Here is a 19,896-nt window from a genome sequence, read left to right as displayed (position 1 = left end):
AAAGGGAGTTTCTGAGAACAGCTAGTACCAAAAATTTGTAAGCAAATCTACAACACACTTATTTCCCTGTGCTGACAAGGCTGATTGTGCCTATGGATACTGTGTCTGCACCTACAGTCACCACCCATCAGCTCAGCTCTGCCTTCTAGGAAATACAGCTACTATGCAGCAGTCTGGCCTGGAGGGCTGTGCCATAGCCTAGTGACTGAGTTTGACTCAGTAACACTTTTCTGTGCTAACATTCCGAAAATTCTAACGCTTCTGTTTTCTCATTCTCGTAAATGCCCCATTATTTTTTCTGGTGCTTCAAACACACGTTCTTGCTGTATACATTTCATTTGTCCTCACCCTAAGGAATGCTGAGATCCAGAATTTCTGACATAGCAAGTTGGCACCAGACACGTGATTTCACTGCAGGATCACACAGAAGAAAAAGTAAGGTCATAGAAAGAAAATGAACTCCCACTCCCAGCACAGCTATCCTAAAATACAACCCCCAAAATATCTTGTTTTTTGCAAGACTGGCTTTTTTAAATCAAAATTCACACCTGTCATGATAGCATCAGTGTATGTGGAACAGTTCCAAGGGATATGCACATAAGTAATAGAAGCTTCCTCCTGGTCCCTTAGAAATAAAATTGAAGAAAACAGTGCCCTGAATCACAATCTTATAAGCAAGCACATGAATGGTTTTGAATTCTCTGGTCTATATTTCCTGTTCAGGTCTAGTTCACCTCTTCCAGGGTAAGAAATGACTTGAATTTTACTAAGCTAAACAGGAAAATATTTTCATATCCATTTATAAAAACATTTTCTCGCCCAAACTAGATAAAAAGCCAAAACTTCAACAGCAACAAAACTGCAAATCAAAGGTTCAAACATTTCAACATAAATAAGCCTAAATATGTTGCTGATCAATTCTGATTTCAATATTATTTTTTTAGAAGTAATGCCAGGTAGCTCTAATCAAACAGAAGCGTGGCTGTAGTGGATGAAACCCAGACTCCATCTAGTTCGATCACCTGAGCAGTGCCCAAAAGCAGATGCATATTCAGCAGAGGACATTGACACATATCACTTCCCCCATGTACTCTCCCAGCCACCAACCATTTTCAGTTCATAGATCTCCTGAGTAAGTGGTGGCGTCTATGCGTATAGTAATCCTCACTGGACCTCTCTTACACAGATACTTCCAGTTTCCAACTAACCTCAGACAAATGCTTGATACCTCCATCACACCTAGCAAGGAATTCCACAGATTAACTACATGTCTTGAGGAGAATCCTTTCATCATCTTTTGCTGTCAACATATTTTATCAAAATAATCCTTACATATTGTACTGGGAAAGACATACAAGTGATCCATGACATCCATGATTTTACAGACCTCGGTACTATATCCCTCTTAGCTGTCTCTTGGCTGAAGAGTCCTAATCTGCTTAGCTTCACATTTGTTATTATTCATTTGCCCCTTCTACTGATAACATCCCACAAACCTATTCTGTACAGGCAGTTTGTGATTATTTCATCTTTTTGCTTTTAATATCAAGAAAAAGGAAATTTAAGCTCCAAATCAGGCATCTGAACACCTTGGCAGAAACCCCTGCCAAAAAAATTGAGTCATGCATATATTTGAAAGGAAGCATTTTCATGAAGGGCGGAAGTATTTTTCCCAACATATACCTGCTTTTAACTTACTTGAAAGTTTTGGTTAGGTAATAGATGGGAGATGATTACTTGTAACACTAATTTATAGTAGCAATTTGAGATCTAGATTATGTGCTAGTCCAAAACATTCCTGGAAAACCATATTGTAATGATTTCCAAAAATTTTTTTCAGGAAATTCTGATTAGACTGGTGTTGTAATTTCAATTTAGCACATTGCACAAGTAGCACTTGAATGTTCACATTTATAAGTACTTTACATGAGAAAACTAGGAGGACAGCATATTTGTCACCCTGTAAATAATGCAAGCTGTCCAATAGCTGTGTGGTTGGTGCCTCCTTCTGCACTCTTTGAGAGAGATTTGAGTGTTTTGTTCTTCACAGGGCATCAGCCCAGAGCCCAGCAGCTGAGCTCTAAACAAAGAGGCACTGCTAGTTTCTTTGTGCACTGGTTGTCCTGTTCTTTTGCAACAGCCTCACAAGCTTGCTGATTATTGTACTGGAGATTAATTAATGGAGAACTAATATTTTTAAATTATGTTATAATGAAGGATAGAGAAGAGGAAAAAATTGTTTACCTAACTTAATCAGACAAGAAAAGAGATATCAAGCTTTTGAGATCAGTGCACTTCCATGAAGTCTTCATCTGATATAAAAAGACAAAAGGAACAGTTAACAGTTTGGAGGGTGGGTGTTATTGCTTTGCCTTCTGTTCTAACCATCACTTCAATACTTGATTCTAAATAAAGGACATGTGAAAAGCTTTGTAGTTTCACTAGTAAAGAAGGATTTTACAGGGAAAAGAAGATTAGAAGCGTAAGGCACAGGAATAAAAAAAAAAGAAAGGCAATTCTGTGGAGAATTTTGAGACAATCCAGTGTTCAAAACCAATGACAGATACTAATTTAGTTAGAGGAGAATTAAAATACATTCTCTGCAATTAATACATGTAAATAATAAACAGATAATTTAGAGGAACTCACAGCTGACTTAAGAGCTATATCTCTGAATAATAGATACACGACAGTAAGCAGAAACCAAAAGATGGTATTTAATCCCTTTCATCATCTGTTCCAAGGTTTTTTTAGCAAGACTTGTTTTGATATGCTAGTTTTATTCTCCAGACACAAAAATACTCCTAGTTAAAGCACTGCAAGGAACTGAAACTGTCTGTACCTGTGTCTACTACCTGCCTTAAGAGGCAATTTCAAATAAGTATCAGTACAAGATTCATAAGTAGAGAATTTAAAAATCAACTGAGGCTATTTTTTCAATTATTTTAATATAAGCAACCTCTGAGAGTAGGTTGCACTCCCTTTATGCTTTAAACCACCAAGCAAACAAGTTGTACTGAACAGTGATCTTTACTGAGTACTCTGAATAGTTTTTACAGTGCTTATATATGTCATGAATTCAGTGCTGGATATTTTTTGAAATTACTTTTCCTTTGGAAAGCCTTCTAATTTTAAAAAAGAGAGGGAGAAATATCCTCTAGGTCTAAGCTCCTTATTAACATGTTAATAATTTATTAAAATCATGGTTCTGCTATTACTGAACAAGACATCATATTCTCTTCTTTCTCCAATTGCCTGCACCCAGAAATGAATTCTGAATAGAACTAACCAGAAAATGACAGGGATGTGGATCTCTGCTAGCAGTTCATAGAATGGTTTGGGTTGGAAGGGACCTGAAAGATCACCCTAACATGGCAGAGACACCTTCTACTAGACCAGGGTGCTCAAAGCCTCCTTCAACCAGGCCTTGAACACAGCCAGGGATGGGGCAGCCACAGCTTCTCTGGGCAACCTGTCCCAGGGCCTCAACACCCTCACAGGGAAGAATTTCTTCCTAATATTAGATAAACATTTTGATAAATCCACCCTCTTTCAGTTTGCTCTTGTCTAAAGTCCCTCTTCAGATTTCTTGTAAGCACTCTTCAGGTACTGGAAAGCTGCTCTGAGGTCCCCCATGAGCCTTCTCCAGGTTGAACAAGCCCAGCTCGCTCAGCCTGTCTCCATAGCACAGCTGCTCCACGCCTCAGAGCATCTCTCTTCTGGACATGCTCAAGCAGGTCCACATCCCTCTTGTGTTGGGGGCCTCAGAGCTGAATGCAGTACTGCAGGTGGAGTCTCATGCAAGCAGAGTAGAGGGGGAGAATCACTTCTCTTGACCTGCTGGCCACTCTGATGCAGCCCAGCGTACAGTTCTAACACTACAGCTGCTAATTACACCTGCAAACAAACTTATAGGATCCTCACCCCTTCCACAAATAGCCCAGGTAAATACAGGACACAGACCTGAGGGGTCCAGGGAGAGCACAGCAGAACAACCTTCTCTTGGTTAAACTGTGGGATGAGTTTTTATTTTTATCGATTATCTCAGGCAACTGTGTCTTCCACAGTGATTCAAAGCATGATAACAGTGGCTGATCATAACAGGTTCAGGAAGTATCAGCTGTATTTAGACACCAAAAAATGCCACCCTCTAGTAGCATTATCTGGATGATTTGAAAGCCATTAAACACACACGGAATGAATGGCTCTCCTCTTAATGGATTTTTCAACAAAGGTTTTAAAGTATGTTAACAAAAGGTTAACAATGGTTAGTTAACAGTCTCTCCTAAAGGGAGAGGACCTCTCCTGAGTCAACAGACCTTAGTTTTGACTTCCTTATCTTGCCTGGGATCCTGGAGCAATCAAAGACCCAGAATTCCCTCCCCCAACCCACCCCCCCAATCACACAGGTTTAGAGTACTCACTCAGGAACTACATGAGATGAAGCTTTCAACTGTCAGCCAATGGCATACAAAAGCCTTCAACTGGCATAAACAACAAAAATCAGCTTACATGTAAGTACCTTAAATAACTAGTCTCAATAAAATAGAGAATGGACCACACCCTGCTTGAAGGTAGTGCTGTAAATCAGTAATATAAAAGCAAACAAATGCCAGCCCAATGTTTCCAGTCCATTCCCATCATCGTTTTCATTGGATACATTTTAAATAGCAGAATTCTGATCCTGATTTTGTGCCTGCTATTATACAAAAATTATTGCCTATAGCAGCTTATAAAATGTTCAGGTAAACATCAAGCAACTAAAACATACAATTTATCTACATTTTACACACTAGTGCTTAAATTTTGTAGGATTTTTAGATTTAGGAGTCCATTACAATGTGTATTCTTGTAGTCTACTATTTCTTTGTGTCATTTTGTGTCAGTTGCAGCAAATGGCTTTCCCTAGTAAGCACACAGTCTGGAAGTTACGACAGGCACTAGAAAATAAAATAAGAGGGGTTACTGAAGAGGATATTCCGTATCCAACATGAACACCAACAACTATGCTTCAAGCAAGAATAGCGCTAAGGGAAGCATTTGTCAGATTAAGAACCCTGAACACTCCCATGTCATTTGCTCTTTTTTTTTAACTGATAAAACCCTCCTAGAACCCCTCAGAATTCAATTCCCCCTATGGAATTGAATGGATCTGTGGTCACTTTTCATGGCCCAAACAAAAACTATTAACACATCAGTACCTTTGCTCAATTTCACAACAGAATTCTCTAATTCTGGAGACCACAAAAAGTTGTCATTTCTTCCTTGAATGTGACCAGTTGGATACTGGTCACACTAAAATAACAAGACAATACGTAAGCACTCTTCTGAAAACATTTACATGAATGAAAAGCAGTAAAAACCATCCAAAAGATACTGAAGCTCAGACAAATCCACTCATGACATGAATGGATGCTGCAGTAAGAGTGAAAAGGCAATTAGAAAAAACGTGCTGTGAGTAGGCAGAGGGGTGTGTATTCACATGCTCATGCGTATGACTTTTTAAGTAAACTTAACATACCAGCAATGCAAAATTCAGCTGCCATTCAGAATTTTTCAATTGCCTATGGATTAGGTGAGTGTCACTGAAACCTCCTCTTTAACACTCTTCAGTGATACCTTGTTGAGAAACTCTTCCCGTAGGATTCCATGACAGGAAGAAGGATGCTGAACATCAGTTTTCTTCACCAGAAAAGCTACTTTCCTTAACTGGGAATGTCAATTCTAATCAGTTTTTATGCTTTACCATAAGCCGAATTTAAAATGTATGACTTTCAATATTAAAATTTTGCTCTTCACCTTATACAGTCCTACCCTACTTTGTCCTCATTCCCGACACCTTTAAGCAAATTCTGTGGTGTGAAGCAGATATTTTGTAATTGTATTATTATGTCCAGACATGCTATTGAAAGAAATTCATTTAGATTCTGGATCCCTCCCCTCCCCCCTACATTATGATATTTCCCGGTTTCAAACCCTGTCCAGTGTCCTGGTCCTGACTACACCACACAGCTTGGTGTCATCAGCAAGTTTGCTGAAGGTGCACTCAACTCCATCATCCATGTCACCGACAAAGACGTTGAATAATGCTGGTCTCAACACTGATCCCTGAGGATCACCACTTGTCACTGGTCTGCATTTAGAGATCGATTCATTGACCACAACTCTGAGGGTGACCATCCAGCCAAGTGGTCCATCCATCAGATCCATGCCTCTCTAGTTTAGAGACAATGATTTTGTGCGGGACAGAGTCAAACGCTTTGCACAAATTCATGCAGATGACACTCAAGTCACTCTTCCCTTAACTAAATTAAGTCAGCAACTCACCTGAGTAAGGGCTAATTTTTCAAAGAGAAACTTTCTAAGTTTCAGGAAGATCTTGGCCCTCTTAGCTAGTTAGCACAGGAAAATTTTTAGCAGTTCTATGTTGTTGTTTTTGTAAGCCAACCTATGAAACTTTGTAGTTCCCTTCAATCATGTCACTGAGTCACTGGTACGGCATTTTTAGCAGAAGTCTGTTGTAGAAGCCAAACTCTTCAGACTATTTTCTTCTCCAAGTCATCACATGGATTAACAGATTGAAGCAGTTTTGTCTAGTAACACAACAGATTCTGTTGGAACTTTTAATTTTTGACAGCCTTGAAGAAGTTCAAACTGTATTTTTAATCTCAGACTTACTAGCAAGCCAAAAGCTCACTCATTAAAGCACCACAGCAGTTTCACAGTCCATGTATAAAGAAAAAAGCTATTTATTAGACTTGCTTTCTGTAGTATGCCCAAACAATACGGAAAGTGACAAAGCGCCTTTGCTTTGCAGAAACAGAGCGAAAGGAAAATTAAAACAAGGCATAAAACAAAGAAAGGATGTGTACAATAACAGGCACAAGTTTGTTTTTCTTTGTGCTAAATATAGAGCACAATACTCATCTTTGTGTAAGGAGTATCCCCCAAAGCCTGAAAATAACAGAGGTAGAGAATATCACTGTAATTAGAACTCTAATTTTCAGTTCTTTACCTAGATTCACTTTCTCCTAATATTACTTTCTTCAGAAACTGAGTCTACTCCCAGCAAAAAAAATCGAACAGAAATGCTGTTAAACAGACATTGTAACAGAGAAATGATCAGACTTAGTCCTAGTCAGCTACCACAGTTAAAAGTGTCATTACAAAAAATGTGAGACATCAAAGGTAAGAATTCTGACAATTAAACCTTCACGATCTATCTTTGAAGCTTATGAAATTCCAGCTCTCATAAAAGACTGAACAACTTTATACAATAATGTTTCCCAGCCAGGAAACATAACACTGCCTGGAGTTATTTGGAATGTACAATAATTAGGGACAAAGAGAAAACAGTGCACATCCAGGGCAGTTCAGCTTGGGAGTTTTCTTGCCAGAATTGCCATTCACTTAACCAAATTAAATGTGCTGTTTGTATCATGTCATATCATTATACTAAAATAAAACCCTGAATAAAATTTCTAACAAGACTGACATGTGACAAAAATAGTCTGATCTAAATCCAGCATGCTTTCACATTAGGATTCCTTGTACTGTGCATTGTAACATGCTACTACTGCACATATATGAGTATGGGAGTTTCCCATCACCAAAATTGCTTGCAGGATAAAGGCTCATCTATAAATGCATCAGAAGTACCTCATAAATTATCAAATTCCTATCAAGACAACTTCAGAGAACCTCAGCATACATTTCCAGATAGAATATAGAAATAAACATGCTATGATTTTAGATGGTTTCTGAAAGCACCTCCAGACATGAGTTGTGATGTACAAAAGAAATTAAATGTGCTGACTTAGAAGACAAAATACAGTATTTCTAATACTAATGGTGTATTAAGGCACTTTCATGCAGGAAAAAATCAAGAACTAAAATTTAACTAATATGAGTTCTGTCCAACACACATAATTTAACTTCTTTCTCAGTGAATAAAATACTATACACACTGCTCTGTATGTTGTTAATAATAACTTACTAGTACTAAACATCCTCTCTTCCTACCCACAACATCTTCCTTGGTGCATCCTGGGATTATATTTTCCTTTCTCACACCCAAATCACAGCAGAGACTCAGTTTTGTTATGGATTACTACAGTCAAGTGTTTTTCCCCTTATGTCACTTCCAATTTATAAGCCCCATTTTTAAAGAAATTGCTATCAACTGCATGACTTTGCACTTCATAGTAGAAGATCTCTACCTGGTTCTGTTGTCATATATTCAAGGTGATCTAGCTCATAGTGTTTAACATTTTGCTCTCTGCAGTATTAGCAAATATCTCCCAAATTTTGACAGTCTTTTATATTTCCTGCTTCTTTAATGAAAACAAGAAAACAAGATTAGCCAAAAAACAGTTGCCAAGGAACTCCATTAGCAAACTCTCTCCACTCAAAGTTTCTTTTCCAACACAAACAACTGTAACCTCTCATTTTCCCAGTCCATGAAAACTTGACTTTTTTTCTACTAATGTCCATTTTTTTTGTAGTTTAGGAATAATTCATTACATAATTTTCAGATAACTAAAAGAGTATGAAGTCTTACTAGAATGAAACACCAGGCCTGCATGTCACAATGTGTTTTTGTAAGCTTCTGCTTTATTTTACTTCTTTTTCCTTTACTCAAACAATTTCTCTACATTTATATGTTTTTCCTTCTAAGCTCATAATGTTGATGAAACACAGTTCACTTTGCCCCCACTTTCTTAAATACAGACAGCATCCCAGGTAGTTAACAGACATTTCCAAAAATGCTATCCTATATGTACCAAGCTATTTCATCTAAAAACAAAACCACCAAAAACACTTCAACTGGAACAAGACCATTTCATCTCGCCTTTTTAGAGAAAAAGAATCATGTATTATGTGTTATGTCATTTTAAGCAGTAACCTAAGTTTCCAAGCAGAGTTATAACCCAGAATAAAATGGTTATTTTAGTGTAATGAAGCTTGCTCAACAATTACTAGCAAATGCACATTAGTAAGATATGCCCTGCAGAGTTAATAACTATAAATGTGCTTGCCTGTGCAAGCACTAACATTGTAAAGTCACAACACCTGTGCTGGGTTCTTAAAATACTTATGCATTCTATAAGGGCACATAGTAATGAGATCAAGATTTCCTGTGTAATTGTTACTGCTCAAATAGATGGACTTGGAGGCACATTTAGACCATCTCAAATTTTGAAAGAAACCACTAGTTAGACCCAAAATGTACAGCTTAGGCTCACCTGGAGTAGGCAGCAATTATACACAGCTAAAGTTCCAGTCTTACTAGTTTACTCTGTCTTATAAACTCTGTTTCACTAGTAACTTCTTCCATCCTTACAAATCTCATTTCAGAGGCACAGGAATCGCAGAGTCAGCACACTAGGACAAAGAAAGACCACCAAAACTTTGCAACCAAATTTCGACTCTATACAGATGCAACTAAAGAAGACTGTAGGATTTTTTATAATCAGTTGGAGACTCTTGATAAATGCAGTTTCAATGCCTCTCTTCCTCTGGTGATAATAGTCCATGGCTGGTCGGTATGAACTCACATTTTATGTTTAATTCAAACTACATGTGACTTGATATACTTTCCTTCTCTTCATGCTTCTGCCAAAAGTAACTTCAGAAGAAAGCTTGTGATTAGAAAGATGGATTCCCCTGGTAGAAAACATAGCTAGAAATAATATAAAGAGGATATTTCCCACGATTCTGAAGGAAATCTACAGGCAATTTTTCTTATGGGAGTCCCATGCCAAGAATTAGGGTCAGCCGCGATTTAAATCGGAGAGTTCAAACAAGCTGAATTAACGTGCTACGCTTCTAGAGAACTAAATATCAGATTCATTTCTCTGGTATGTTCACTGCCATACATTTACACACTTAGTGGAAAGTGCACACAATCTCCCCATATCTTTCTCACAGATACACCTTTAAAGAGAGCTTCTCACTAAGCCCCTTCAGCTGAAAATGAAGCCTTCGTTGTCAATGAATTATCACTGAACTGCTTCCAGTTAAACTGTAACAAAGAAAAAATTCCCCCATGAAAACCTTTCTCAAAAGCCTAGCATTAGCACTGCTGTACTAATGGGACCTTTGATCAGCTGCTTCTCGGCTGCTGAAACAAAAGGCAGGATAAGAAATAACATCATTTAAACAGATCCTTGATTCTCGTAGAACCCATGCCATCACAACAAGGAAGCAAAATGGATCTTTTTTTTGAACATCTGCAAATACACAAAGAAACTTTGGAAAACACCCTTGATGCATAGAACTTCCCTGACAAAAAACCAGCAGAGCTGACTTTGGATGAAATATTGCCCTAGATTACTTTAGCCAAATTTCCCAAAACAGAATTTGTTCAAAATCTAGACCCTCCTCAAAGACAAAAAACATGTACATGACTGCAGCTGCTGCCATTCACATTAACTTAGTTTGCAGACATGTCGGGCTCTTAAGAGGAACATGCATGGAGACCTAGAAGTGCAACTCCCAAATTCTGTTAAAACACCAGAAGAGATAAGGATGTTCTATCAGTTGAGGAAATTGATGCAAGAGCAATCATCAGGGACTGTAGGTGATAGGACAAGGGGTAATGGGTTTAAACTTAAATGGGAAGTTTACGTTAAATGTAAACGAAAAGTTCTTCACTGTGAGGGTGGTAAGCCACTGGAACAAGTTGTCCAAAGAAGTGGTAGATGCTCCATTCCTGGCAGTCTTCAAGGCCAGGCTTAAACAAAGCTTTGGGCAACATGGTCTAGTGTGAAGAGTCCCTGTCCATGGCAGGGGATTGGAACTGGATTATCTTAAGGTCCTTTCCAACCCTAACTATTCTATGATTCTATGAATTCTGAATAATTCTGGTCCACCAAACCTCAGAATGGAATGGCTGTAGAAGTAAATGCCTGCTGGTCTGCAATCCTCCAGGTTCCCTCCTTCTCCAAGCCTTTTAATTTAAACATACAGAGGACATCTGTTCTTGAATGAAATCAGAAATTTTCTGGGCATTTCTGTCTTTCTTTTTAATCAGTAAATCAGCAATACCAATGATCTCAGGATGACTGTAAATATTCTGGGTCATCACCGATAACAGTTCATATTACAAGACAAATTATTATACACTTATATTCTTTTTTTTTTTTTTTTTCCACTAAAATCTAAAGACTCTCAGCACTGAAGCATGCTGTAGCTGCCAAAATCTAGTTATCAGCACACACCCTCCTTTATATTACGGTTTTTGTTTCCTTGAGCTTTTAACAAGAACTATTTGGCAGAGACTGCTTTACAGTAAGAATAGGTGCTTTTTGTTCTTTTTTTAATAAAACAGGTGGATGGAATATTAGAAAGTTGGATTTGGAAAATGGCAGCAGCTCTGAAGTCTCAGCAAAAACAAATTAATGTGATCGTTGCAGACTGGCTTGTATCTGCTCACCAGCACTACCCCATTGCTGTACAGAATACACGCTACATAGGGCAGGAGATAGCCAACTTCCTGGAATGGCTGGAGGTAAGAGCCACCCATGTTTCTCTGGAAAAGGCCTATTTATCTGTTCTTATGCTTCTGCCACCTTTCTGAAATACTATGCTGATTAATGATATTCTTTTCAATACCTTATATTTCTTTAATACATTGAAAGTTTTTCTTCCATAAACTTTCACGACTTCATAAAACTTCCATTATGCAGGAGAAAAAAAAAGCAAGTGCTCTTGCTTATTACTTTTTTATATATCTTTAGAGGTGAAAAAGCTTCATGCTATTTTAGCTTTTCAGTTAGCATGTGTCCAGACAGCTGAGAGTCCCACACTGTGAAAGCATACACACATAATCATTTGGAAGTGGTTATTCAGTAAAATGGGGCATGTTATCTTTTATCTTTATGCTTTTATCTTCTGCTTTTAATGCAGAATTCAAGAATGCCATTGTGTCTGATTTTTGCCTCAGCTCCTCAAAGATTATTCTAAAATAATTAGAGATCCAGAACGTAAAGGGAGATCTTTCAAGCAGACAGACATGCCATACAAACAAGATGACAGGGAAGCAGCAGCAAGTATAGGGCCATGTTAACATAGTGACTCCTATCAAAACTACTACATAAGGAGCAGTTGCCATGGCTAGATTGAAAAGGCTGCAGACAAGTCTGCAAGGCATCGCTGGTCTCCAGCACTATTCAAGAAAACGCAGAAAGCAAACACTAGAATGAGAATCACTCATACAAACCAGGCAACTCTTATTTCCTTTATCTCCAGTACTAATTTAAGTTACCTAATTTGGAATTAAATTATACCTCTGGACCTCACAATGATTTTTTTAATACATTAATTTGAATATGGTGAGGCCTAAGGTGAAAGGGAAATACACTGCAAAGCCAAAAGATTTGTAGCAAATACTGTTGAATGGCTAAGCTGCTTTCAAAAGGAATGGCTAGAAGAAGCTGTCAGGTACCATGCCCAGCTAGGGACAACAGGCACAGAAGAGAAGGCAGAAGAGCCAGAGTCACTATTTCTTTGTTGTGGCATTAAAACAAACCTTAGCTCTTGGTCAAATGTAGTTTAAGTTGAGCCTAAAGTCATATTTTGAAGCTGTTTAATTATTGAATGAATGAAATGGTGGACTTTGTCCAGTTCCCAGGAGGACACACCACGTTGTCAACAATTAAAGACAGTCTGTAATTTCTCCACTGTCAGCAAACAAATCGAGGTCTGAATAAACAGTTCCTTGCTCCAGCACTGTAGGTAGCTTCTCTTGTACCACAGCATGCTCTAGGATTTAAATATACCACAAATTTTCACATCATTCAACTGAGTGCGTTCAAGCTGTACACCTTCCTTCTGTTGAAAAGCACTCCTCCTGAGTTTACCAGTGAAAAACCTCTTCATTCTAACTGTCCTAACTAGATAGTTATGCTTCTGTCTGCTTACAGGCTGGCGAGAATTTGGAATATCCTCAGTGGCTGTAACAAAAACTGCAGTGCTGTGCAACATTTTAATAAAGAATAAAATCAAACTAAATCTCAGTGCTCTTACTCCAAGAGTTAGTAGGGGAATTCTCTACAAGTCAGAAAAACTTTGAGCCTTGCAGCTCACATGAAATGCTTAAGATCTAGATAGTAGTAGCAGTGCTCAAATGTGTGGTGTTTTCCTGCTGCATGAAAAGGAGGCAAGGAATAACATTCAGACGGGAAAGATTCAAGGCATGATCCACACACCTCATTTGACTTCCATCATGAGCATACACGTTTCCTGTGCTGTAATTCATGGTATTCCTAGCTTGTAGTAAAGTATTTCACTGTCTACATTTCACATTTTCTGCATCTAAATCAAGCTGCCACTGTCTTCCAGGAATCCATTCAATTTTCCAGAAGCAATGCTCATCTGATTGGGTACAGCCTAGGAGCTCATGTTTCAGGATTTGCTGGAAGTTTTATCAGTGGTACGAACAAGATTGGAAGAATTACAGGTAAGAGACATAATTTTAAGAAATGTAACAGTCAGTGGATTTAAGTTACACAGATATTTGATGTATCAATATCATATCAAAATTTAGCTGTTGAATAGCAATATTTGCCACAGTTTAGAAGATTCAACCCACTGTGTTAGAAATTAAGAATTAGGAAATTTAATTAAACACTTTTCAAAATGAAGTATCACCATATGTTGTATCCCTAATAGAGGCTTAAATTAAACAAAGTTAGCACTTGATTGTTTTCACACAGGCAAATACACATGACTAGTTTGAAGTTCCAATTCTGATCGTGGATTCATTGCCACATATCACAGTTCCTTATACAACAGCTCTTGTTGACAGTGCCTGCATGCCAAGAAGCTGATTTTACACTATGTGGTATACTACACCTGTGTGCACACTGAAGGATTTCAGTTCATCAGTGCTGCTTGTTCAAAGCATATTAGTATATCAAACCTCGATAATAAGTAGAAAACATTTAACCACATTAAAACGTATTTTGTGTAACGCCTATATGCATTCTTCAGTGCAAATTACTCAGACTTGTAACAATAAGCTTGAATATTTCATAGTGTAAAAGCAATTAAAAATAAAACTAATTGCATGCCTTGAGGGTGACATGCCTGCTTGTAGCCTGCATTAATAGTCTTGTCCAGTTACGTCTATGCAACTACGTTAGTCCATAATACCAACTTTAGAAGCTTGTTCTCAAAACTGAGGGCAGCTTTAAGCTATGCAGGCAGTCTTTCTCCATAAATCAGTTCCCAACAAAAAAGAGCACCATGCAAAAACATCTTGTACACCGGAAGTCAGTATGACTTCCCTCAGTGGTATATTATTTTTCTAAATACTGCAATAATTTGCTTTGAAGGCTTTTAAGCTGAACAATTATTAGAAAAAATGTCTAGCAGACATACAGTCTCTCAAGCAATAAGTGAAGCTTTATAAAGTTTCAGGTCCTAAATGTGGGCTAAAAGTCATCCTTGTGGGACTGGTATCTTCAAAAGGGCCTCTGAAATGCATGACCTCTAGAGTATGAAAACAAAATTAAGTAAACATCCCTCAGGTAATAAAGCAGGAGCAGCATGGTTCGTCTATAACAAACAAATCGATCTCTGGGTCTGTGTCCTTGTGCATGCAGCAGTTACTGCTTATTACAGCGCCTGTGTTTACCTTTTGGTGTGATCTTGTACCCTCTGCACAAGTGTTCCTGGCATTGTTTCTATGGTGAAAGACCTTGTAAAGTACCAGTGCTGTCTTTTTTTAAACACTTACCACAAAATTTTCTCATAACAGTAAAAGAACAGCCTACCTGCACTACATCACAACTGGATTATTTGCATTTATTGCAGGCCTTGACCCCGCTGGTCCCTTGTTTGAAGGCATGTCACCAACAGACCGGTTATCTCCAGATGATGCAAACTTTGTAGACGCGATTCATACATTCACTAAACAGCACATGGGTCTCAGTGTTGGCATCAAGCAGCCTGTGGCTCATTTCGACTTTTACCCCAATGGAGGCACCTTTCAGCCTGGCTGTCACATCATGCATGTGTATAACCACATTGCAGAATACGGAATCACTGGTAAGAACCAATGGCACAAAATGGGAAGAAGCATTGCAGCTGCACTGAGGGTATCTTTGGGAAACTTTACAGATCTCTATGGTCTTAAACAGTATCTAGTGAGAGTATTACCTTCCATTATATGCAAGAAATTTCTTTTCTAAAATTTGGTTATCTGATTTTTACATGTATTGAGTTCAAACTGTTCTTACTGACTCCAGTAACGAATTTGGCTGCCTAGCACTTCAGAAAATGAGGCCACAAGCATCCTGCTGTCAAGCACTTCTGAATAATTTCAAAGGTATTTGTTTTAGCAGTAGAGGAAATGAGAAAAATTATTCTAATTAAGCCAGATTAATCTAGTGTGTAATTAATTATTTCAAATCAAATAAAACACAGGGCTGTACTACTCACCTCCTTAGTTCACCTTTTCCCAACTCCATGTCCTTCAGGTGCACAGATGAGGCTTTCTCTAGGACTTGATTGCCAGTGTTTGAGGCTGGGTTTTATATATTGAAGTTTATTTCCAATGTACCTAAACATAAACATATAGAGAAACTGATACAACATACTGAAAAAGGTACTGATGCAACTATCAACACACTGCCTAAGAGTAGACTTGATAGCACCTAATTCATAACAAATGTGAAACCAAGCATCAGTTAGAAAGTTTATCAGTGAAAACACATAAAAACAGCCCATCATGATGTATCTTAATTACACAGGAGGAAACTTTCGTAATTCGATGACACAGAAGAAAAAGTTACCTCTCATAAAATCAGATCTATGTATTTAATAATGGTTTTAATACTTTTTTTTGGTCATTTCCCCTCAGTAGTTGCTGAAAACAGAATTCAACATGAGAGTTTGTCACTCTGATAGGGACAAAAGATGACATTAGTGGGTAAGCATCCAACAGACAACACTGTTCAACCATTCAGAATGTGACTGCTGCCTCTAATGTGGCATGATCTGAAAGACTGTATACAGCCTTAAATTGTATTTCATATTGACTATAACAGCCAGGACAATGAAATCAAGGTTCATATTTACAGTCTTAAACAGGCTAGAGAAGTTTAAGCAAATTATTCAATTTTATTACCAGGTGGCTTCAGCCAAACTATTTTTTAATGATCCTAAAAGTAAAGTTGCTACAATCTACGATTTCTGAGGCAAAATCTTGATGTAAAGGGGTGGGGGCTGGGGAGAAGGAAAAAATAATTATGTGAAGGGTAGTAAAAGGGCATGGGGGGAACAATAACGTATTGCTTACAGCTGGTTACTGTACTTCTCTGCAGTTGAAACGTGGGAACAAGGAAGAGGAAAGAGGCACAAGGGCATGAAAAATTTTGTTGTTTGCATTTTTTCAGGCATTGCTCAAACTGTGAAATGTGCTCATGAGAGGTCAGTTCATTTGTTCATCGACTCTCTGCTTCACAATGACAAGCAGAGCACAGCGTACTGGTGCAACGACATCAACACTTTCAACAAGGGAATGTGTCTCAGCTGTAGAAAGAACCGGTGCAACACACTGGGCTACAACATCAGGGAGGAACGGCTCCCAAAAAGCAGACGTCTCTTTCTGAAAACAAGAGCTCGTATGCCTTTCAAAGGTTTGTGGGAATACTTGTTACAGTGTCCAGATCAATCACAGAGTGTGAAAATGAGGCTAAGCTTTGGGATCCTGTTTACTCATTTATTAAAGCTTATAAAAATCCATGGGAATAATAAATTTGCTGAGATAACTAAGGATCCCCATAGGCCATGTTGATGCCCTTTCATCAAGATCCTGACAATGTTTCTGTGGGGAAAAGCGTGCTGCATACTTGCCACAGGCTGGCTAACTGTGGATCTGAGGCCTCGGGGATGCTTTGGGTCCTGATCTACAGGATCTTCCTGCAACTGGCCTGTGTGAATTTGTGATCAGATATGCAGGCATACAGCCAAGCCAAAAAAGGAGCAGGATTGCTTTGGGAGGCCTCTAAACCAGCCTGTTCCAAGTATGCCCAAATTTTATCTGCAATTAGCCTACAAGGTGACATATTACTTTTGAAACAATGGACAGAAAACAGAACAACATGGACTTTTACAGGGCAGAACAGTAGCACTAAAACTGTGACCTGAAGTCCATTAAATTACTTTATCAAGAGCACAAAATGATAACTTTCAAAGTTCAGAGAGACCATCAGTGTGGCTTCCTGCACATATTACCAGAAGGGAAGCACGGTGACAGGGAAATGAGGCCTGTCTGCCTCAAAATGGTGCAGGCCTGGCTGTAGGCTGATTGCGCCTCAGCTGTCAGAGACTGAAAACAACTGCTGCTGACGAGCAAATATTCACCTCCTAGTGGAAAGCTCTGCGTGCATTTCAAGCAAGAACAAGCAGGACTGTGCGGGACGAATGGCAGGGACTTCTTCCAAGGGGCTTTCAGTGCAGGTACTTCTGCTGCATGCTGCTCCTCCTCACCACCTCCTTCCCCGGCTCCCGAGGCGGCACACGGCGAGCAGCGCAGGGCACAGCCCAGGCAGCGGCCCCGCTCAGGGCTTGTGAGCAGCTCCCACCTCCTCCCTGCGCCCGCAGGCACACACTGCACCACAGCCCTACGCTCGCCTCAGCGCGGCAGCGCCACGGCCCTGCCTGCCCCCAGGCTCCCCCAGCAGCCATGGAGGCCCCGCACCACTGCACTCCCTGGCCTGTTGTGCCTGCCACAGCCAGAAAGTGGGTGTTTCTCTCCTCTCAGCGCGGGTCAGCCCGCTTGTCCCTTACCCAAGATGCTGGGCTTGGGGAAGCATTTGGAATGTCAGCAGTGCGCCCCGGCACGGACACTGAGGGGCTTCCCGGTCCTGGGGAAAAGCGCTTATAAATGTTGCTTGCATTACACATCTCGTCTCCTCGCAGTGCCTGGTACTCAGCTGCGATAGCACAGATTAAAAAACCCACATGAATTCAGGTACTTTTAAAATAATTTTGACGTCTTCCACTAATGCAGCTGTGAAGTACTCAAGTGATGACTCCAGAGGGGTCTCCTCAGCCCTCAAGGATACTCAAAGCAGCTGAATCTGCTGGATCTCATCTTATACTTTTAAAAATGCTTCAGGAAGCGACTTTAAGTACATTTTAAGATGCCATAGGCTGTGCCTAGCTCCCAGTGTGACTTTGCTGCAGTACAGTCAGGTCACCCTCAGAATGAGGAAGGTGAGTTGCTCTGAGGGCACCACGCCTGCGCACAGAAACACGATCCCTATAGTGCGTTCTTTGGATGTGGAGATAGTTTCAGCTTGTGGTAAAATATCTGTGTCTTGTTGGCTTTGATTTCAATTTAAACATGTTGCATTTTGATGCCTGGAACTGTTTTGCTTCAAAAAACCATCCTTGCTGCATACACAGATAGTGGTGCTCCAGACAATAGTCTCCTTTCACAAAGGTTCCCAAACAAGGCGGCAACTGTGGGAGGGTGCAGACAAAGTCATCTTTGTAATACTCTTAAAAAAAAAAAATAGGTTTGAAGATCACGTGAAAAGCCCAAACAGAAGAAATTTCAGAAAAATCAGCATTATCCTTCACAGTGCTCCGCGCCCTCACAAAATCTGGTGTTTCATTTTTCAAGTTAATGGCATTATATTCTGGAATGCACTTTAATCCAGTTCAAACAAAAAACATTTGTTACAAAGAAGTTAACATTTATAATAAAGCTCTGATGGGACCCTGAGTCAGAGTTTTTATGTGAATACGCTCTCCTTTTTCCCCCTAAAGTGAGTGTCATAACCACAGTAAAAGCCTGGGCTTTATCAGAATATACACTAGAATAATCAGTTTTTACATTGAGGGAAAATTCAAGACAGTTTAGTAATAAAAGTGACTATAAACAAGCCTCTGCCTGCTTTGTCTTCATGAGGTTTGTAGCAAAGAAGCAGCCATTTTGTTTTCTGGCACCTTTTCTAGGGAAAATACATTGTTCACTGACATACATTAACTAGGAAACAACACAAAAAGTTACAGCTTTTCCAGAAAATGCCTTCCATTGTGAACAGAGAGCTACACACACACAAAACAAATCGATCTGTGCACGTACATAAAAAGATGACAGCAGTATGGTGGATCCACTCTCAGATGTAGCCAAGCCTGAAGTGGGTGAGGAGAGGAAATGAGCAAAGAGCATCTTTCTACTCAAAAACTAGTGTGCAATAATATTTTACAAGGACAGTTTCCCATGTGTAATTTGATCAGATTGCAAGGATAAATGCAAGCACCTTTAATTCTTTCAAATACTCTGTGATCTTTGTTAATAGAAGTTACTTAAAGTTTTCTTCCTTAACACCTAAATCTATCAGTTTTGTCAGAAGGTGGCTGCTAGAATCACCAGACAGAAGAGTTCTGAACATTCAGATCTAGCTGATAATATCTCTGTGCATATGGCCTCTAACTCTTAGGATTTGGTTGTTGGGGTTTGTTTGGTTTTTTTCATGATTTGCTGATGTCAAGCTGCTCACAGCCAGTACTCTGAAGATTTAATTCTTCATTCTGACAATATTCAGTTCAAAGACTTCCCTAAACACTGTTCTTCTACAAACCCACCAAATCGCGAAGTATTAATGATATCTTTCTTACAGTAATGTGCTTGAACAAAGTCACATTGTTAACATATGCATGTTAAGCACAATGTATTATTATGCAGTCAAAGAAAGTTTGCGGGTCATCTGTTTCACAGGACAATTTTCCAGCTGATCAGTGAAGAGGCCTGACTACATTGCGTAAATTCATCAATCTGTGTCATACATCTCTAGCTATGTCCAGTCATAAGAATTTGTCTGGTAATTACATAGAGGGCTTGCCAGAAATTCTAAAAACTAAACTTAAGAAAAG

At 39.1% G+C, this 19,896-nt stretch overlaps 1 protein-coding gene and 1 long non-coding RNA gene across 2 annotated transcripts in view; one reads left to right on the top strand and one right to left on the bottom strand.

Annotated features, from left to right (window-relative positions):
• LOC134168090 (uncharacterized) overlaps positions 1–16,461 on the bottom strand; it is a 125,846-nt gene extending 109,385 nt beyond the window's left edge. Inside the window, exons 1-2 of the long non-coding RNA XR_009966404.1 lie at positions 16,307–16,461; positions 15,448–15,568 (exon numbers count right to left, since the gene is read on the bottom strand). This is a non-coding gene — a long non-coding RNA (uncharacterized LOC134168090). The remainder of the gene's footprint in view (positions 1–15,447; positions 15,569–16,306) is intronic.
• Positions 1–19,896, top strand: part of LIPC (lipase C, hepatic type) — a 53,707-nt gene that overhangs the window by 28,373 nt on the left and 5,438 nt on the right. Inside the window, exons 2-6 of the mRNA XM_062627391.1 lie at positions 9,358–9,545; positions 11,333–11,512; positions 13,345–13,462; positions 14,821–15,054; positions 16,404–16,646. Coding sequence (XP_062483375.1) covers positions 9,358–9,545; positions 11,333–11,512; positions 13,345–13,462; positions 14,821–15,054; positions 16,404–16,646 — 963 coding nt within the window. The remainder of the gene's footprint in view (positions 1–9,357; positions 9,546–11,332; positions 11,513–13,344; positions 13,463–14,820; positions 15,055–16,403; positions 16,647–19,896) is intronic.

Source organism: Pezoporus occidentalis, unplaced genomic scaffold (genome assembly GCF_034315485.1).
Source record: "Pezoporus occidentalis ecotype Australia unplaced genomic scaffold, CSIRO_AGI_Poc_V1 ctg11, whole genome shotgun sequence".
In the NCBI taxonomy this organism is placed as follows: domain Eukaryota; kingdom Metazoa; phylum Chordata; class Aves; order Psittaciformes; family Psittacidae; genus Pezoporus; species Pezoporus occidentalis.
Note: the sequence above shows the minus strand (reverse complement) of the source record. Positions and strands in the feature narration are given on the sequence as shown.